Raw genomic sequence first — 21,267 nt, forward strand, 5'->3', positions numbered from 1 at the left:
GCGAAAAAGGCTACGTGGCCCACAAAGCCTAAAATATTATCTGGTCCTTAAGAGAAGTTTGCCGACTCTTGCTCCTCGTTTTTGGATACAAGGACACTTTGAAACACGCCCCATCCATGGCCACCAAAGATCATTTACTTTGACATCACTCCTTCCCACACCTTATAGCCGAGCCTGTCGTAGAAAATACACACAACCCCCTCTTCATCTCCATTTCACAGAGCTTCACCACGGCCGAGAGAGACACACAGCATCCCCAGCTGCCTGAACTGAGAACCCAAGTCAAAGCTAGTCTGCGATGCAAACGTGGCTAGCCCAGATTCCTGCTGCTTTTTATCTACGCTTTCAGGACCACCTTGCAACCAAGGGGTTCACCTCCCAGTCATGCCATTGTCTCTTCCCTCCTGCCTTCAACATTTTCTGAGGGGGAAGTGTCCAATGTCCAGCTCACACGAACAGGATGAACGAGGTGGACTAAACAGAGTGTCTGCTAAAGCAGGAATTTAAAAGCCGAAGTCTTAGAGGTACACCCGCCACTGGCACACACTGAAATCAGCCTGTTGGCCAGGTTCCTTTATGTAAAGCACAGCACCCTCACATGGTGCTGAAGGGAAGGACAGCCTTGCTGAGAAGCTGGCTGAGATGCCATCTATGAGGGCCCAGCCCTCACTCTGCGAGGATTTTAAATCAATGTTATCCAGATTTTCACCCTCGGCTCCTTTACAGATAGCTCCTTGCTGGAAACTTTACACCAAGAAGTATAAACTCTGACCTCTACAGAAACTCACTAAACCGCAGCAAATGGGATTCAGATGTTTCCATGTACAGTACAATGATGTGACCTAGACTTTAAACACTTTGGCAAAAACAGGAAAAATGATGTGGGCCTTCCAGTCCCTCCCAGAACATGATACAGCCTTGACCCAAGCCCTACAGTGATCTGAGCCTTTCTCACTCCCACTCCAGCCTCCCAGCCTGTGGTCAACATTCCCTCCTACCAGGCCCCCTCCAAGATCTGTATATCACTTTCCTTGTTTCACCAAAGCTGCCTATTTTTCCCAGCTGAGCAAAACCAGACCATACCCTAATCAGAACTCAGAACATTCCTGAAAGGAAAGCCAGGCTGATCTAGGAAACCGCCCAGTTACCCGCAGCACTGGGAAGAAAGGAGAGGTCTTACATAAGACCTTGCACCCCCAGGCCTTCTGGCTTCCTGGATTCTCGGGGTCTTGCCACAGACCCTGAAGGTAAGGGCTGAGGAATTCTAGCTAGTGGCACAAGAAAAGGTGGAGGGAGCAGTTTCCTGTGCCTGGGAAGGACAGACACAAACTAATATCAGAAACTGCCTCCCCAGAGGCCAGTCATGACAGAACACAGAAAAAAACCCCTGCTGTTCATGCTCTGGGTCCATACCAAGCTTTGCTGGGGGCAGCCCATCTGCCGACCACGTGTGCTGCTTTCGGGGGCGCTGAGTGCTCCTACTGGCACCAGTGCAGCCACATGATCAAGTGTGTGCACAGGCAGGGCAAGTGCACACACGAACTCCCTTGCCCCCAGGAGCACCTGTCACAGGTGCCTCAAATGCCACAGGGCAGGGACTTGGGGACACGGAGAAGTTAATGCCACAATGAGGGAGCTTCTGGGGGCAGGAACAGGGCTTATTACCAATGTAAGCATCCCTCAGGCCTGGTTGGGGGTGAGCACCAGACAAATGCCTTCTAATAGTATAAGGAAACAAGGACAAAAACCCTTCCTCTCCTGTTTCTTACGTTTCAGTAAGAGTGGGGTTAGCCGTGGCCTGTGTGGGCACTTCTCCCAACTTCCTGTTCCAGGTACAGAAAGAACACTCAAAAGGGAGGGAGGTGAATGCGCACTCCCCCACCTCCATGTCCAAGAACAGAACATCTATATGCACGTAGGTACTCCCGTGACATACACGCTTACACAGCGGTGCAGATACCGTGTTCACTCCGCACTGGGGCCAAGGCGCCTGTGTTCAGGGCCCTGACAGTATCATCCCTGCTAGATCCGCGTTCCCTTTGGGCGGGTGGCGTAGACCCCACGCAGCCCCAGCTTCACGCGGGGTCCACGGGCTACAGAGGCGCTGGACTCGGAGGCTACCCCTTCCACCCTCTTTGCCTATAGAGGGTCCTGAAGGTAGGGGTGGGGGATGGGGAGAGGCGGAAAGGCAGGGGGTTCTCTCGGGTTCCCCTGGAGGCTGGACTTCCCGCAGAGGCGCCCCACCCCCACCCTCCACGGCGACCACCCTGCACCGCAACAGACCCGACGGGCTGACGCGGAGGGGGCGCGGGCAGTACCAGGCCGCCGGCGGCGCCGCAGGCGCTGAGCGAGACGAGGGAGCCAGGGTGGCCGAGCACACTGCCCGAGTAGAAGCACAGCTCCGCGGGGCGGCCGCGGCGCCCGGCCGCGCCCGCCTCCTCCACCTCGAAGCCTCGGGACAGGAAGCGCAGGTCGCGGCGCAGCTGCAGGTACAGGTCGCGCCCGAAGGCCGGCAGGTGCAGCAGCAGGGCGCGCTCTCCGGGCCGGGCGCGCGGGGCGGCGGGGGGCGTGCGGGGGCGCCGCCGCCGTCGGGGCCCGGGGGCTGCGGGCAGCGGCGGCAGGTGCACGTCGTCGGGGCGCACCCGCCGCGGGAGTACCACCTCCACGTCGGCCGCCGCGTCGCCGACAGCTGCGGGGAGAGAGGAGACGCGTCAGCGCCGCGGGGCCCGCCCTCCCGCCGGCCCTCCCGCCGGCCTCCCGCCGCGCCAGCGCGGGGACAGGGCGACCCGGGGCGGGCGCTGCCTTCCCTTCCCTCGCCCGGCACCTCCGCGCAGGACCGCGCCACCCGGGGAGGGTTCCCGGCGCAGCCGCCCGAGCACCTCCCGGGACGGCGCCGCGACTCCGCCAGCGGAGACCCGGCGGCGGCGGCGCGCCTACCACGGAACCACCCGAGTCCCGTCCTGCGGCCGCGGCCCGCGCCTCCTCCGCCCGTGCGCCGTCAGCGGTCCCGCCGCCGCCCTGGGGCCGCCAGAACTCCGCGAGCGCGCAGAGGGGAGGCAGCCGCTGGACGCGGGGGGGGAAGGGGGCCGTGGGAGGGGCGCTACCTGTGCTCGGGTCCAGTCCCCAAACCAGCAGCAGCAGCACCGGCAGGACGAGCGGAGGCAGCAGGGCGCCGTCAAACATGGTACCGGGGACCGGCAGCCCCCCGGGCCGTGGCGGCGGAGCAGGAGCGCGCAAGGCGGCGGCGCCAGAGTGAAACCCTCCAGCCCTTGGAAAAAGTAATTAGCGCTGCGGACAAACCCAACGTGGTAAACCTCAAGCCCCGCCTTTCCCTCGGAAGGCGGGAGGTGATTGGGCCCTCTCTTTCCTCCGCCCCGCCTCCTCCTTCCCTACTGGTCAGGATGGGTGGAAACCGCAGTGCGTAGTTAGGTTGTAAGCACTTTCTTACACGTGGTTTCTGGGCAGTGGCGGGGACGCAGCACCAGGTGGCGCGCGGGAGCCGACCGGAGCCGTGCGACCCTGGAAGAGCCGGAGGCCGCGGGGCTGGTCTTCAGAGCTTGTACTCATTTTGAAAATCCTTTCTCAGCCTGCTGCCCAGTTTCCCGGGAAGACAGGCCTGAAATCGCCCCGGCCAAGCATTTTGGCCAATCCCAAAATGCATATACTATTTACTTCTAAGGTCAGGTTTTAGTTGTTTGTGGCTGGAAAGACTCCCAGGCCACTCTCCTGCACACCTGAGCTTGCACCTGATGGCTATATCCGCGGCGTTTATCCAAACCCCTCACACCTGCTGTCGTCTTCAATCCCACAGGAGCCAAGGCAGCAGGCATGCTCACGCCCCCTTACAGATTGAAAAACTGAGGAAGAGAGAGCTTAAGGAAAAATCGCTTGAGATACCCAGAGAGTTCCTGTTGCAGCGAAGGCTAAAATTTGTGGTCCTGATTTCTGACTTGGTGCTTCTGACTAACAGCAGGATTCCCCCGCCCCGAGGGAGGCAGGACTCAGTATTACAGGTTAGGAAAGCAGGGCACAAAGTCCCAAAGCCTGGACTTAAATGTGAGTCTCCCAGAAACAGAATGAGTTGATCCTTTCCTGCCAGAACATAACAGATCTGCAGGGAAAGTGACTCCTTTAGCTTGCTGAGTAGCATCTTGTAGAAAACAAAATGAAACAGTTAGCTGAAGTGTAACCATAACTGATCTCAGATTTCCCCTCCCTTCCCTGTCCTGCTCTTTTCCGTTTTCTCAAAGCAGAAATAGTTCCCCACTGGATGCTGATTGAAGCCTCAGAGTTTAAATTAATCACAGGACTACATATCATCTGAAGGAATCTAGAACACTGTCCAGCTTCTCCGAAATATAATGAACCCCAAGGGCAAACGGTGGCCCTCCACAGAGGCTTGCCACTCACTGCTTGGCACCTGCAATTCTGGGGCATCTGCACAGCTCCTGCTCTTGGGCAAGCCTGGGGATTTGTTTCTCCCCCTTGCCCTTGTCCAGGCCAACAGCTTCAGACAACTGACAGCTCAGCAGCATTTTCTGGCAGCACAAAAAATGCTGGCGATTGCGGTGATGGATACCCCATTTACCCTGATGAGATTATTATGCATTGTATGGCCATATCAAAAATGTTCATGTACATAAATTTCCCAAACATATACACCTATACCTACTATCTACTCAAAAAATATTACTTTAATTTTTAAAAAGATATCACAGTAAGCTTCTTAGTAAATCTTTTTGTCAAAAAGAGCTATCTCCAAGGCCTGCCACTAAAAACCATGGAATATGGGCAACACCACTTCACAAGGACAAGTCAGCCTGAAGTAGTCATCACCAATCTATCAGATGATGCTCAAATGCTAAAATTAGTCCATAGGGACATGAAAACTAAAACAGCAAGATACTATTTTATTTCCCAACTAACCAAAATTAAATGGCTTAGAAAAATCAAGAATTAGGACACTCTCCTGCCCCTGAGTGGGAGTATAAATTGGCATGGCCACTTTGAGGAACAACTGGGCAAACGGTAAAAGTAGAGATTTAGTTTTAGTAAAACTGAAAACAAGCACATTCTACAACTCTGTAATTCCACGCTGGTTAATTACTCCAGAGAAACTCTGGCCCATGTACAAGAATGTTTGTTCACCAGGGCAACTTATTAAGAGCAAAATATTGCAAAAACCTGAATGTTCATCATTACATAAATGGCTACTTGAACACCATTAATTAAAAGAAATACAAAAATCTCATAGATGTAACAACAGGCACAGATCTCCAAGATCAGTTACCAAATTTTTTAAAAAATCAGATTGCAGAATGATGCACACAAAAGGATAATATATATATAAACATACACATATGACATAATCTGTATGGATTCAGATAAATGTACATAAAATCAAAGAGAAAAGTCTGGAAAAATACACACCAAATTTTGTTAAGGTTTATTGTTCTTTTTATATGAAATTGCATGTTGAGGAAAGATACTACTAAAGGAAAATAAAAACCTGGGACCCCGGCTGAGCACGGTGTCTCATGCCTGTAATCCCAGGATTTTGGGAGGCTGAAGCAGGTAGATCACAAGGTCAAGAGTTCACGACCAGCCTGGCCAACATGGTGAAACGCTGTCTTTACTAAAAAGACAAAAATTAGCCAGGCGTGGTGGCACACGCCTGTAATCCCATCTACTCAGGAGACTGAGGCAGGAGAATCACTTGAACCCAAAAGGTGAAGGTTGCAATGAGCCGAGATCACACCACTGCACTCCAGCCTGGACAACAAGAGCGAAACTCTGTCCCAAAAAACAAAACAAACGAAAAAAATCCTGGGACCCCAATTCACCCTGCCAAAAGAAAAATTAAACTGAAAGCTGAGTCATGCAGTAAGCTGCCATTCCTTTAGTTCCTAAGCACATAGCTACAGATAAAAAGGTTAAACATCTCCACAGGTAGCTGGGAGAGTGAGAGGGAGAAGGAAGAACTGAGAAGTGATGAAGGCAAGATGGTGTTCGGTGGCTACGTGCTGCTCCTGTGCCTGGATTGGATTCCAGCACCAGGGGCCTGTGCCTACTGCTGCACTATTAAAGACACTGTCATAGTTGTCATGGTTGACTCTGGATCTACCAAAGCAGTGCCCCCTTGTCCAGGGCCCAGTTTTCATTGTCACACCAGCAACTTCCAGCACCTGTTGCATGGAATCCTTACTTCTGCCCCCTGCCATCTGATCTCCTGCCAGGGCCTCTTTTGGCAGAAGCTAGCAGGAAGCCTAAGAAAATGTAAGGCAGTCAGAGAATGAAGGTTGCAGACTTGGAGCTTCAGTAAAAAGCAGAACCTGGAAGTGGGAATGTGGGGCTGGGAGACAGAGCCACTAAAGGTCTTAATCTGGCCACCATGAATCTGAATTCCCTTTGGCCTTCATCCTTGTGTTCACCAGTCATAGTAAAAGTTTAAGTGTCCACGCCTTCAACTTTCTCTTTCATAGCATTTCCTCCACAATACGATGCACTGCCTTCCCCTACCCAAGTCCCGACCCTCCTCCGAGATGTCTATAACCACTTGCAGGGGTCTGTCCTGCAAACCCCGACTCCGCAAGGGATGAATAAAACACACTTACACATAGAGTAAAGTGCACAAGTGGGTTAGGGAGGTCGTCAGCTGCTCTCAGAGGGCGATTGCAGCTAACTGACCCCTCACTAGCTGTTCTTCCTCACACGTATTCAGTATAGAATTAATGACAGGGGTTCTAAGTTAACATGCTTGTGGATAATTAACATAGTTAAAAGAGTGGTTTTATGAATGATAAAAGGTTTTGGTTCCCAAGCCCAGAACAAACACCATTAACAGGTAATCCCCCTTCGACCTCCCCCTGAGAGGACCGCCCAACACAAAGTTTACTTCAGTAAACAAATAGTTAAAGCAGAGACAAAGGAACATGGGGTAAACAGACTTAACTGCGGAAGCTTCTATTTTCCCGGATCATCACCCTATGACCTAATGCTCTAAGATAAGAACAGGCTGCCTTCATCCTGTCCCATTAAAACCTTTCGGCCTTCCAAAAGGTTTGAGACTATAATCTTACGACTCTCCCTAGTATTTCCCTTAATATCTTGCCAACCACACTGAGTGAATCTCAACACTCCTCAGTCTTGAGACCTTCCCATTTGCCCTTAGGAGCTGCTGCCCCATAGCCTAGATCTTCTGCCTCTTCTCTGAGCATTCTGTACTTATGAAAGGAATTGCTTTGAAAATGTAAGGTGGCAACAAAATTCTACATTTCTCAGCCTCTCTTTTCCCCTAACGATGGTCACTTGTCACAGTTCTGGCCACTGCAATAGAAGAAGCTACTAGCTAGAGTTCTAGGAGAGTTCATTTGAGGAGCTTCCTTCTGCTGCTGTACACCTCCTTTTCACTGTGTCTCTTCCTCTTTGCTCCTTCATAGAATTTGCATGTGACTGCTGGAATTCCAGCAGCCATCTGGTAAGCATGAGGAAGAAAGAGTGTCATACCCCTGGGAAGCAAAAAGATCAATGAACTCTGGGTTGCTGCTGACATCTTGGAGTCACCATGCCAGACCTGAGCTGTCTGCTTCTGCACTTTTTTGCTATGTCAGAAGAAATTATACTCTTGTCTCATTTGGGCTGTTGCTATTTGGGCTGTCTGTTACATGCAGCCAAACTTGACCCCTAACACATACACATATAGACAACTCCCATCCCCACCGTGGGGTCTAGGCTCCTCCATTTACTCCCTCGGTGACCTTCTGCGCTGTGCTGCCCCAACTGTCCACTCTCAAAGTCACACCCTAGACCTTGTCATCACCCCTAGCTGTTCCACCTTCCAAAACTTGAACATCGACCTCTGAGCACGGCTTCCTGTCCTCCCAGCACGCTTGTCCAAATGCTCCTACCTGAGAAGACCTCTCAGACTGCATCTCCCAACCCACCAGCCTCTCTTCACTGCGCGCCCCCCCATCCAGCTTACGTTCCAGCCTCCATCACTCTGAAAACACTCTTGCCTCTATGCTCAGCTCCCCTATGGCTTTTCACTGCAGTTGTCAGGCAGAACTACGGGCCTAGGCAAACTCAACTCTCTACTCTCACGGAGCATGTGTTTGCGTTCCAAACACCGCTGGACCCAAGCATGCAACAGGAAAATATCTGCAATCACCTTCTTCACCTGAGCCGTTGCCATGCCCACCATTGCCACTACGCTCCTCTGCTCAACTCCCCTTTCTCTCAATGCAGTGGTGATCTCAAACCCTTCCCTTCTCAACTTCGCATTCCTCATCTCACCCCTTTCTTTTGGGAGTGGACACGTATCCACTTTATGGAGACATCCCCTAGCCCAGACCCTGTGCCATGCTTTGAATGTTTATGTCCTTCCAAAGTTCGTGGTGAAACTTACCTCTTTGTGATGGTATTAAGAGGTGGGCCTTTTGGGTTAAGGGCCAAAGTCGTGAGGGTTCTCCCTTCATGAATGGAATTAATGCCCTTATTAAAGAGGCTCAAGAGAGCTTCCTGGCCCTCTTTCCCTGCATTTCTTCTGCCGTATGAGAACACAGCATTTGTCCTCTTCAGAGGATGCAGCAGCAAGGTGCCATCTTGGAACCAGAGAGCTTACCAGACACTGACTCTGTCAGCACCTTGACCTTGGACTTCCCAGCCACCAGAACTGTGAGAAATAAACATCTATTATTTCTAAATTACCACGCCTAAGGTATTTTGTCATAGCAGCAGGAATGGACTGAGGCAGTCTTCTCCCAGCTCCAGACCATATATCCAGCTGTTCAGCTGACCACTTCAAAGAGTGGCAGTTTCAAAGATGGATAAGAATGGTTCAAGTCTGCTTTTGTTTTTGTTTGACCTTGAATTAAGAAATCATCCCGTGTATGAGGGAAGGATCATGAGACACTGGTATCATTTGGGTACACGTTGTTCTTGGTTGGTTAACCCTATTTGGATAAACTGTTGTGGTCTGGGTTTAGTTGCAGGCAGCCAAGCTCATGTATGATCGAATGTCCTCACACTATTCGCCAGAGTACTACTTCTTTTGAAGCTCCTGGTGAGGACTGACCAGCTGAAAGCCAGGGTCAAATCCAACTCCAGCACCCGAGGAATAGCTACTCGCTGATGCTGAATGAGGCCAGAGCCATATACTGTGAACAAGCACAGGACAGCACAAGGCTGGCATGTGCTTCTGCAAATTGTGAGACCCCAACAGCTGCCTCTGCTGCAGTTGATGGTGACTTTTTAGCAAAGAAAACATTTTCTTTTCAGAAAAGAATTTTAGATCGGCTTCAAAGCTTGGACAAAAGAAGTCAGCCCTGCAAGGCCCATGTCACTAAGCATAGCTACAATGTATTGGAAGCAGGCATTGCTGATGCCCACCACAGCCCTAAAAATTGCACCTCCGTGCCCATGCAATATATAAGTTTAGGCAATTCAACTTCTTGGTGAACTTTTCAAGATAAATTAGTTGAGAAATATCAAAAAAGCATTTGCCAAAGTAACACTTTGGCATTTCAAAGAGTTGATCTTGAACCAATCTTTTGACCAGTGGTTGAATAGTGAGACCAGTTCCTGACCAGTGTCATATAGAGGACACACCTATAATCTGACAATGGAACCAGACCATCCCCAGAAAGGAGCCCCATTATCCTGTGTTCTGGGAGAGATCCTACACATCCAGCATACCCCAACGTGGTCCTGAATAAAATGCGTGTTATAAATTAGGCTGTGGGGCGGGGGATGGAGAGCGTCCAGGACACATCCCTACGTCATTCTCATCACAGATATGATCTGATTTACAGAAAGCAATACCTTTGAAGTAGCATTAAAGGGAAACTTCTGGATGAACAAAAGTGGCCAGGGGTCTACATTTAACTAAATAGATTATTTACAGAAATGTCTGTCCTCAGTCATAGGCCAAGGAAAAAGCAATGGTAACTGCATTCATTCATGAACTCATTAGTTCCCTCAGCCCTTTTTCATTGCCCACTTTCTGAGATGCCAGATGAGGAAGCCACGGAAATTAAATTGGACTCCTTTTTCCACAGTTCTCTATGGAGTTCTATTATGAACTAGACACTGTACCTGGTGCTGGGGATTTAGAAATGAAAAAGTAACTTCTCTACGTTCTATCTAGTTGGGGGAGGCAAATTAAAAAAGTAATTTTGTGGGAACGTAAAATGGTACAGTTGCTGTGGAAAACAGGATGGCTATTCCTCCAAAAATTAAACACAGATTTACCCTATGATCCAGCAAATCCATTTCTGGATATATACCCAAAAGTATTGAAAGAGGGAACTCAGACCGGTATTTGCATACTCATATTCATAGCAGCATTATTCACAATAGCCAAGGAGTGAAAGCAACCCAGGAGTCTATCAACAGAGGGGTGGACAAGAAAAATGTGATCTATTCATTCAATAGGGTATTATTCAGCCTTGAAAAGGAAGGGAATTCTGACACGTGCCACAACACAGATAAACCTTAAAACATTAAGTGAATAAAGCAGTCACAAGGGACAAATATTGTAAGGTTCCACTTACGCGAGGTACCTGGATAGTCAGATTTATGGCGATAGAAAGGAGGATGGTGGTTGCCAGGGGTTGAGGGGAAGGGTGAAGACGAAGTTAGTGTTTAATTCATCCAGAGTGTTTCAGGGATGATGAAAAAGTTCTGGAAATAGATGGGGGTGATGACTGTGTCAATAGGACAGCCCCCAAAACTGGGGTTCAGCCCGGGAGGCCACATGGGTTCTTGGCTTCATGAAGGAAGAAATTCAAGAGCGAGCGCACAGAGTAAAAGAAAACAAGTTTATTAAGAAAAGTGTAGGAATAGAAGGGTGGCTGCTCCATAGGCAGAGCAGCAGCACGGACTGCTTGATTAAGTATACTTATCGTTATTTCTTGGTTATGTGATAAGCAAAGAGTTATTATTCATGAGTTTTCGGGAAAGGATGGGGAGTTCCCGGAACTGAGGGTTCCTCCCCTTTTTAAATCATATTGAGTGACTTCCAGACATTGTCATGGCATTTGTAAGGTGTCATGGCACTAGTGGGAGTGTCTTTTGGCATGCTAATGCATTATAATTAGCGTATAATAAGCAGTGAGGACCCGCAGAGGTTGCTTTTGTCGCCATCTTGGTTTTGGTAGGTTTCGGCAGCCTCTTTACCCCATCATGTTTTATCAGCAGGGGCTTCGGGACCTGTATCTGGTGAAACCTCCTCTGAGACTTGAACTCATTGGTTCCTGGGGTAACCAATCTACCTCCCTGGCAGCCAACGAGCCAACCTCCTATCTCATCCTGTGACTAAGAATGCCTAACCTTCTGGGAATGCAGCCCAGCAGGTCTCAGCCTCATTTTGCCCAGCCCCCATTCAAGATGGAGTCACTCTGGTTCTCTGGTTCAAACACCTCTGACAGCCACATGACAATGTAAATGTACTTAATGCCACTGAACTTACACATGATTGAAATGGTAATTTTATGTTATGTACATTTCAATACAGTAAAAAATGTTTTAAAAAAGAAATCATTACTCTTTTGCTAAGATCTTGTTTCAACTTAACACACACAGGATGCCTTGTCTTAATTTTGTGGACAGGCAGGGCTGAATCCTGTTTCACAGATGGACCCACTGAGGTCTGGGGGCGGAGGGTGGGAATTAAAAACAAGACAAACAAGAGCCTTATAGGGAATTAAAACAAGGCAAACAAGAGACTTATAGGGGCAGTGTCCTTCTGAATCTGATCCCTGTTGTCTTGAGAGCTAAACATCTTGCCTTCAGGGTCCTCAGGATCAAAGCAATTTGTTGCCCTTGGAATAGACAAAGCTCCTAACCTTTCCAGCTTTTTGTGAACAGCTCAATTCTGATACACTGACTTTTTCTGACCCTGTTTTCAAGAGCTGACCCATGGCAGGTTGGTTGTAGGGGCTCTCTTGAGTGTTTCACACAGAGGAGTCCTGTTGGGATGAAGGTCGCCATCACTGTGATAGATATTGTTGTTGACATTGAAACCACCCAGCCCTAAGACAGCATGGGCTCTGCCCAGAGCCACGGTGCGGTGCTTGGACAGCACTGGCAGTCCAAGGAGGACTGCGGGTTCTTGGGCCAAGCTTGACCCTCTCAAATTCCCCAATTTGGGGATTTTGTTAGCTGGGGATTGGTGTGCCCAGTTTCCAAGCCCCATGTGTAAACTCTGTTTATAGGCGGAAGAAGTCCTTTGCCCCAAGGCATCCAAGGGTAAAGATGAGAGGAACAAGGGTAAGTGGGAGATTCCACCACGACAATCTCTTCTGAGACTCGCTTCTTTGGTTCCTGGAGTAGCCAATCCCGCTCCCTGGCAGCCAATGTGATGCCACATGCCCTCCAGCATCAGGTGGCCAGCATGAGTCAGTTCTTCCTAAACCAGCATTGGTGGGAAATGCAAGCACCGGCTCCTTCCCTGCTCCAAATCCCTGCTTTTCTAATTTGTATTTCACCCCTTTCCTGTTGAGCTTGGATCCCATCCTCAAATTCAGCAATTTGGCCAGCATCCTAATCCCCAAATGAATCTTGCCAACCACTCTCTGTGGGGCCTGTGTGCTTCCTCCTGGGTTCTAGGGCACTGGCAGCATCGGCCTCACCATGAATGGGCGCCCCAGTCTCCTCAGCCTTCCTGCCTCACTCTGGAGTGGTCACTGTCTAGAAATCCCCGCGGCCCTTCATGCGTGCTGACTCGGACAGGCCCTTCTGGGGACATTGCAGAAGAAGTCCAAGTGACTATCCCTTTAAACACAGACTTTTCAGTCTAGCTATTACCGGTCCGATCAGGAGTGCTTCTGTGCCCTCCTTTCTCCCATCAGCTTGCCTCTCCCCTTCATAAGGCGGTGCTACCGAGATCTCAGCCAGCCTCAGAGCTGAGTGCCCAGGGCCTTCAAATGTCCCCATGCTTGAAAAGGCAACTCCTGTGGCGTCTTCTGCAGGGAGACAGCACTGGCAGTCCCCATACGCCTCAATCGGCAGGATGAGGGCCCTCAGAGCCAGGCACCACCGAGCTGCATTCCACCCCCTCTGCTCCCTGAGAACAACTGTCAGAAGCTGCATAGTTTTCATTGTTCTGCAACACACCTTTCCCTTCCTTGGGATATTTCTCCTCTTTCAGCATTGCCCCTCAGGGTTCCAAAGCCTTCTTTCTTTCCTAGTTCTTTCTTTGCTCAAGAAAAGCAGCTTGTCTGATGGACTAAGCTATAATTACTGCAAGGACAGACTGAGGAACAAAACAAACTCTCATGCACAGTCCTCCGTTGCTTAACCATGAGGACATGTCCTGAGCAATGCATCATTAGGCAATTTCGTCATTGTGCAAACAATATAGAGTGTACTTGGACAAACCTAGATGGCATAGCCTACTACACACCCAGGCTACAGGGTGTGCTTCCAGACTACAAACCTGTACAGTGTGGTGCCGTGCTGAACACTGTAGGCAACTGCAACACGATGGTAAGTATTTGTGTCTCTAAACAGAGCTCACATAGAAAAGATACAGTGACAGTATGGTATGAAAGATTAAAAATGCTACACCTGTCTAGGGCACTTACTGTAAGCATGGAGCTTAGGGGACTGGAAGTTGCTCTGGGTGAGTCAGTAAGTGAGCAGTGAGTAAATATGAAGGCCTAGGACATTACTGTACACTACCATAGACTTAAAAAACCCTGTGCACTAAGCCTGCACTAGATTTATTTTTTTTAATTTTCTTTCTTTCAGTAATAAATTAACCTTAGCTAAGTGTAACTTTTCTACCTAATAAATTTTTGATATTTTTGACTCTTGTAATAACAGCTTAAATACACAAACACATTGTACAGCTGGAAAAAAATATTTTCTTTCTTCATATCCTTATTCTACAAGCTTTTTTCCTATTTTTAAATTGTTTATTTAGTTTCTACTTTTTAAACCTTTTGTGAAATACTAAGACACAAACACACATTAGCCTGGGCCTGTACAGGATCAGGATCATCAATAGCACCATCTTCTACTGTCACATCTTGTCCCTCTGGAAGGTCAGTGGTAATAACACACATTCTTAGTAAATGCGAATAGTGATGGCTCAAATTGATAGAGTAATGATGGAGTATTCAATCTGTGGTCTTGGACAGCTGTTTATGTACCTGTACAAACCTGAGTTAGATTCTGTGGTGATTCAAAAATATGTCCTCTAATGATGACCCTCTTCCCTTCAACAGGTGGTAGCCAATCCCTCTGCCTAGAAAGTGTGCTGAAATTACTAACTTGCTTCTAATGAACAGGGTGTAATGGGAGTGACGCTTGGTGAGTTCTGAGGCTAGATCATAAAAAGGATAGGACTTATTCCTGAATGTTGCTTTTGGATCACTTGGATCGCTTTTTCGGGAATCAGCAGCCATGTCGTGAGGACACTCAAGCAGCCCTGCAGAGAAGCCCATGTGTGGAGAGGCACCTCATGGAAAGAAGACCAATTTCCCAGAACCAACTACCTTGTCAAGTGAGTGAGTCATTTTGGAAGCAGATCATCTGGCCTCAGTCAGGCCTTCCAATTATCTCAGCTTCCAGCCTTAGAATCTGCCCCAAACACCATGAGTAGCGCTAATAATGAGTAAAGATAAGCCTTTCCCACTGAGTCCACCCTGGCTGAATTCCAGGCTGTTAAAAAACCAAGAGAAAAGAAATTATTATTAGGGTTTTGAGTCACTAAGTTTTGGGGTACTATGCTATGCAGCAATAGCTAACAACTAAAGAGTCATAACACAAACTAAAATTAATTCTAAGGCACATTAAAGATTTATATGAAAGCATTCATCTGATGGAGGTGTGCAGGAAGTGGCCGTAAAAAAATTTAGGGGACCCAAAAGCAACCTGTAGGCTGAGCAGGCTAAGTACATCTGCAAGAGCAAACAGATGGCTGCTTGGTCCCTGTGTGTGGCCTCTCTACCTATCCATGGTATAGGTCCAGGAATGGGTCTGTTTAGCTTCCCTAAGAAACAATGAATGTGGTGCTTATATTGGGCTGTTGACACCATCAGAGAAGATATGCAAGTCCCCGTGTCCAGAAGCTAAATAGGAGTACACACAAAAGACAGAAGGAAAGAGAAAAAGAGCCAAAATATCACACAAGAAGGGGAAATATAATCATAACACATGCTTAGCTGCAGAAAACATTTGTATAACATTTATATCAAAATCATAATGTGAACACTGTGTGATTTTTAACTTTTAGAATCAACCAAAAAGAAATAGCAGAATGTATCATTCTGGCTGCAGAATCAATTGTAAAAGTTGTCATCCATAACAATGTCAAAGTAAAAGAGTAGATAACAAAGGAGAAGAGATGGAAGTTGAAAAGAAATGAAGAAACGCATAAGGGGCAAGTACCCTCATCTTCCGAAGTGAAGAGAAAGATATTGCCTATATAAGAAGTAAAGATATGCATGCATATTTTGAATTTACAAAGGTAATTAATAAAAGAAATAAAAGAGTCGGGCGCGGTGGCTCAAGCCTGTAATCCCAGCACTTTGGGAGGCCGAGGCAGGTGGATCACGAGGTCAAGAGATCGAGACCATCCTGGTCAACATGGTGAAACCCCGTCTCTACTAAAAATACAAAAAATCAGCTGGGCATGGTGGTGCGTGCCTGTAATCCCAGCTAGTCAGGAGGCTGAGGCAGGAGAATTGCCTGAACCCAGGAGGCGGAGGTTGCGGTGAGCTGAGATCGCGCCATTGCACTCCAGCCTGGGTAACAAGAGCGAAACTCCGTCTCAAAAAAAAAAAAAAAAAAAAAGAAATAAAAGTTTCTTATACTGAGATTGGAACGTGATAAAAAATGAGGTAAATCCTTATCCATCATTGCAATATATCACTTGCTGTATCTAATCTTGATATATAAAAAATGTTAAGAATAATTTTTTAATGGCATGAAGAAAATGATCAGACAAACTAAAACCAGAAATAGTTAAAAGGATTGCTTTCAGCAGTGAGTCTGGGGTAGAGAGATTTGGGCAAGGTGCCATTATTTCACACTTTAAAAACTTTTGTATCATGTTATTTAACCACTGAATGTATTACTTTAAAATTAATAAATATTTTTTAAATTCCAGAATGGTTCTTCCTTTAATATACATATTATCTTTATTTTTACAACTAGGATGGCATTTGTGTAACATAACATACACAAATAAACGTTTAATTCTTAACAATAATTCTGTCAGGAAAAAATTATTCTCTCTCACTAATAGAGGGAAAAAGTGAGCTGAGAAATGCTAATGACTTGCCCAAGATGACTGAATAAATTATTTCCTTGAGAGTTATAAACTCTTAAAACATTGACTATGTCTCATAAATGTCTAGTGAAGAATCTCACCTTATAGATAAAAATGGAATGTCAACAAAGTTACAAAATTTCCCACTGGGTCACAAGGATTTAATGAGTGAGCACGCTTCCTACTTCTTTCTCTGTGGGACATGGTGACCATCAATGTATGTGTTGGAAAGCCAGACGCAGGAGCAAGTAGGCAAGAAGCAGTGGCCTCACCGTAACGCTTTGACGTAGGTGGTGTTATTAACCACATTCTATACTCAGGGCAATAGTGCCAGAAATAAGCATTGTGTTCATCAAGGTTGCACAGATGGTCAGTAGGGGAGCTGGGATTTGATTCAAACCCGGGGACACCAGAGCTACACCCTCTATCATTAAAGGGGGAAATGGGAAGAAAAAGGGAAGTCCAACTGACCTGTGCATGGATCACGTGGTGGTTGTAGTGATTCTCTGACTGTAGAGTCTAGGGCAATGTTTTTCTCTTCTCAGATCCTCAGTTTTCTCATCTGTAAAATGAAGAGTTGAGCTGGATTACTTCCCACTTGTGCCTGAACTCGTAGTGCAGTAATTCAAAGATTTCTTGGAAACAGAGACAAGGGCCCAGGAGAGTCCCGGCACATTATACGCACTTGGTTATGGTTCATGAATAAATGAGTAAATCAAGAAAACAATTTGATAAAATTAGAAATTTCTGAAGACTCCATGAACTGTCAAGTGGCCAGAGATAAGAAAGCATGAAACCCATCTGTCTCTGCATTCATTCTCTGTCATTCTTCTCAGGAGTAACTTCGATTCACCAGGTTTATGTAGGTTGGATTAAAAACGATAATAATAGTAACAAAAGTCCAGATGTAAAAGTCTGCCCTGCCATCTAGAGAGGGAAGGGATAAGCAAGGCCTTTGTCTTTCAAATAACCCCGGAATTTCTTTGTAACAGTCCCTGTCTGAGCACCACATCTCAGGAGTGTGTATTTTAACACACAGCGCCTGAACCACTGCTTGACACATAGCAAGTACTCAGTAATAAATATTTTCCAAATCACCAGCAGTTTATGGGTTTCTCCCTTTCTTACAGGTCGCCTAGAACTTTCTTCCAAAATCAATTAAGCTTTGAATTACAAAGCTGGGCAGAGAAACTATGACGAGATCTCAATAAGTAGTTTGTATTTATCCAAAATCCTTGGTTGCTGGTATCAGAATTACACTGAGCTCAAGTGATAACAAAGAAGGTGTTTCTGTGATATTCTAAAATCAATCATTGCAATTCTCAATATTAACAGACTATAAAGGAAAAATCATATAGTCATGTCAGAAGACATTAAAAAAGAGCCTTTGATAACATCCAACAGCCATTCCTGATAAAAATAAGGAAACCTCTCAGCTAACTAACAACAGAAGAGATCTTCCTCAACCTGATGAAAAAAACCTACAGATAACATCATACTTAATGGTGAAAGACTGAAATGCTTTTCTCCTAAAATCAGGAACAAGGCAACAGTGTTGGCTCTCACCATCTCTTTTCAACAGTGTACAAGAAATTCTAGCTGATGTAGTCAGGCAATAAAAATAAATCCAGGTTGGAAAGGCAGAAGTAAAATTGCCTTTATTCACAGACAGCATGCCCATCTTCATAGGAAATCCACAAAAAAATTGACTAAGTTCAGCAAGACTGTAGGATCTAAGATCAATACACAAATTTCAATTGTATTTCTATATACTAGCAATGAATAAACATTAGAATTAACAAACAGTATCATTAACAATAGCATAAAAACAATAGCATAAAACACTCAGGAATAAGTCTGAAAAAAGATGTGAAGACCTGTATATTAAAAACTATAAAATATTGCAGAGAAAAATTAAAGAAAGAAAGAAAATTAGGAATACTTAACCGGGCAATCCTAGGACAACTTTACTTCCTCCCTATTTAACCGCAGCTGATGCGCTCCTGAAAACACCACCTCCTGGCTGGAGGCCAACCAACACTCTAAACAAAAATACAACCAAAGGCCCTCAGAGTCCACTTCACTTCCCTGCTACCTCCACCAGAGCAGTGCTGGTATCCACAGCTGAAAGACCTGAAGACAGATCACCTGAAGACTCTTTGCAGATACTCCCTAGCACCAGCCCAGAGCCTGGTAGCTCTTCCGGGTGGCTAGACCCAGAAAAGTAAAAATAATCACTGCAATTTGGCTCTCAGGAAGCCCTATCCCTAGGGGAAGGGGGAGAAAACCACATAACTGAAGCACCCAGTGGGGCAACATAATCTGAACAGCAGCCCTTGAATCCCAGATTTTCCCTCTGACATAGTCTACCCAAGGAGAAGGAACCAGAAAAACAGTTCTGGTAATATGTCAAAACAAGGCTCTTTAACACCCCAGAAAGGTCACACCGGCTTACCAGCAATGCATCCAAACCAAGATGAAACCTCTAAATTGCCAGAAAAGAATTCAGAAGGTTAACTATTAAGCTAATCAAGGAGATACCAAAGAAAGATAAAGTCCAACTTAAAGAAATCAAAAACATGATACAGGATATAAAAGGAAAAAATCTTCAGTGAAATAGACAGCATAAATAAAAAGCACTCACAACTTCTAGAAATGAAGGACACACTTAGAGAAATGCAAATTGCACTGGAAAGTCTCAGCAAAAGAACTGAATAAGTAGAAGAAATAACTTCAGAGCTGGAAAACAAGACTTTCTAATTTAACCCAATTCATCAAAGACAAAAAAAAAAAAAGAATTTTAAAAAAATAAGCAAAGCCAGCCAAGCACAGTGGATCACGCCTGTAATCCTAACACTTTGGGAGGCCAAGGTGGGCAGATCACCTAGGTCAGGAGCTCGAGACCAGCCTAGCCAACATGGTGAGATCCTGGCTCTACTAAAAACATAAAAATTGGCTGGACGAGGTGGTGGGCAGCCAGCTATTCGGGAGGCTGAGGCAGGAGAACCACTTGAACCCAGGGAACCGAGGAAGCAAAGGTTGCAGTGAGCCAAGATTATGCCATTGCACTTCAGCCTGGGATACAGAGCAAGACTCCGTCTTGAACAACATCCCTGATGAACATAGATGCAAAAATCCTCAACAAAATACTAGCTAGCCAAGTCCAACGGCATTTCAAAAAGATAATCCACCATGACCAAGTGGTTTTCACACTGGGGATGCAAGGATGACGTAACATCTGCAAGTCAATAAATGTGATACACTACATATCAGAATTAAAAACAAAAATCAGAGGATCACCTCAATAGATGCAGAAAAAGCATTTGATAAAATCCAGCATCTCTTTATAGTTAAAACCCTCAGAAACATTGGCATAGAAGGAACATACCTTAAGGTAATACAAGCCATCTATGACAAACCCACAGCCAACATTATACTGAATGGGGAAAAGTTGAAAGCATTCCCCCTGAGAACAAGAACAAGACAAGGATTCTCACTTTCATCACTTCTGTTCAACAAAGTACTGGAAATCCTTGCCAGAGCAATCAGACAAGAGAAAGAAGTCAAGGGCATCCAAATTGTAAAGAGGATGCCAACCTGTCTCTCTTTGTTGATGATATGATCATTTACCTAGAAAACCCTAAAGATTCATCCAAGAAGCTCCTAGAGCTGGTAAATGTATTCAGCAAAGTTTCCGGATACAAAATTAATATACACAGATTAGTAGCTCTGCTACACACCAACAGCGACCAAGCTGTGAATCAAATCAAGACTCAACCCCCTTGACAATAGTTGCAAAAAAATAAAATACTTCAGAATATACCTAACCAAGTATGTGAAAGACCTCTACAAGGAAAATTACAAAACACAGCTGAAAGAAATCATAGATGACACAAACAAATGGAAACACATCTCATGCTCATGGATGGGTAAAATCAATACTGTGAAAACGACCATACTGCCAAAAGCAACCTACAAATTCAGTGCAATTCCCATCAAAATAGCACCATCATTCTTCATAGAACTAGAAAACCAATTCTAAAATTCACATGGAACCCAAAAAGAGCCTGCATAGCCAAAGCAAGACTAAGCATCTGGAGGCATCACATTACCCAATTTCAAACTATACTATAAGGCCATAGTCACCAAAACAGCATGGTACTGGTATAAAAATAGGCACACCAATCTATGGAACAGAATAGAGGAACCCAAAATAAAGCCAAACACAGCCAACTGATCTTTGAAAAAGCAAGCAAAAACATAAAAATGGAGAAAGGGCACCTATTGAACAAATGGGATAATTGGGAAGCCACATGCAGAAGAATGAAACTGGGTCCTCATCTCTCACCTAGTACGAAAATCACCTCAAAATGGATCAAAGGCTTAAATCTAAGACCTGAAACCATAAAAAATCTAGACGATAACATTGGAAAAACCCTTCTAGACATTGGCTTAGGCAAATACTACATGCCCAAGAACCCAAAAGCAAATGCAACAAAAACAAATATATTGGTCTTAATTAAACTAAAAAGCTTCTGCACAGCAAAAGAAATAATAAGCAGACTTAATAGACAGCCCACAGAGTGGGAGAAAATCTTCACAATCTATGCATCCGACAAATGACGGACATCTAGAATCCACAAGTAATTCAAACAAATCAGCAAGAATAAAACAATCCCATCAAAATGTGGGCTAAGGACATCATAGACAAATTCTCAAAAGAAGATATACAAATGGCCAACAAGCATATGGAAAAATGCTCAACATCACTAATGATCAGGGAAATGCAGATCAAAACCATGATGTGATACCAACTTGCTCTTGCAAGAATGACCATAATCAAAAAATTAAAAAATAATAGATGACATGGATATGGTAAAAAGAAAACACTCTTACACTGTTGGTGGGAATGTAATGGCACAACCACTATGAAAATCAGTGTGGAGATTCTTTAAAGAACTAAAAGTAGATCTATCATTTGATCCAGCAAT

At 45.8% G+C, this 21,267-nt stretch overlaps 1 protein-coding gene and 1 pseudogene across 1 annotated transcript in view; both read right to left on the bottom strand.

The window, feature by feature from the left end:
* The window catches only part of ADAMTS17 (ADAM metallopeptidase with thrombospondin type 1 motif 17), a 334,656-nt gene extending 331,398 nt beyond the window's left edge, over window positions 1-3,258 (bottom strand). Inside the window, exons 1-2 of the mRNA XM_032252856.1 lie at window positions 3,105-3,258; window positions 2,319-2,689 (exon numbers count right to left, since the gene is read on the bottom strand). Coding sequence (XP_032108747.1) covers window positions 2,319-2,689; window positions 3,105-3,183 — 450 coding nt within the window. The 5' untranslated portion in view covers window positions 3,184-3,258. The remainder of the gene's footprint in view (window positions 1-2,318; window positions 2,690-3,104) is intronic.
* An 8,485-nt stretch (window positions 3,259-11,743) lies between these two features.
* LOC116533224 lies at window positions 11,744-13,098 on the bottom strand (annotated as a pseudogene).
* Window positions 13,099-21,267: the final 8,169 nt, after the last annotated feature.

The sequence above is a fragment of the Sapajus apella genome, unplaced genomic scaffold (genome assembly GCF_009761245.1).
Source record: "Sapajus apella isolate SASKATOON/1434 unplaced genomic scaffold, GSC_monkey_1.0 scaffold80, whole genome shotgun sequence".
NCBI lineage: Eukaryota > Metazoa > Chordata > Mammalia > Primates > Cebidae > Sapajus > Sapajus apella.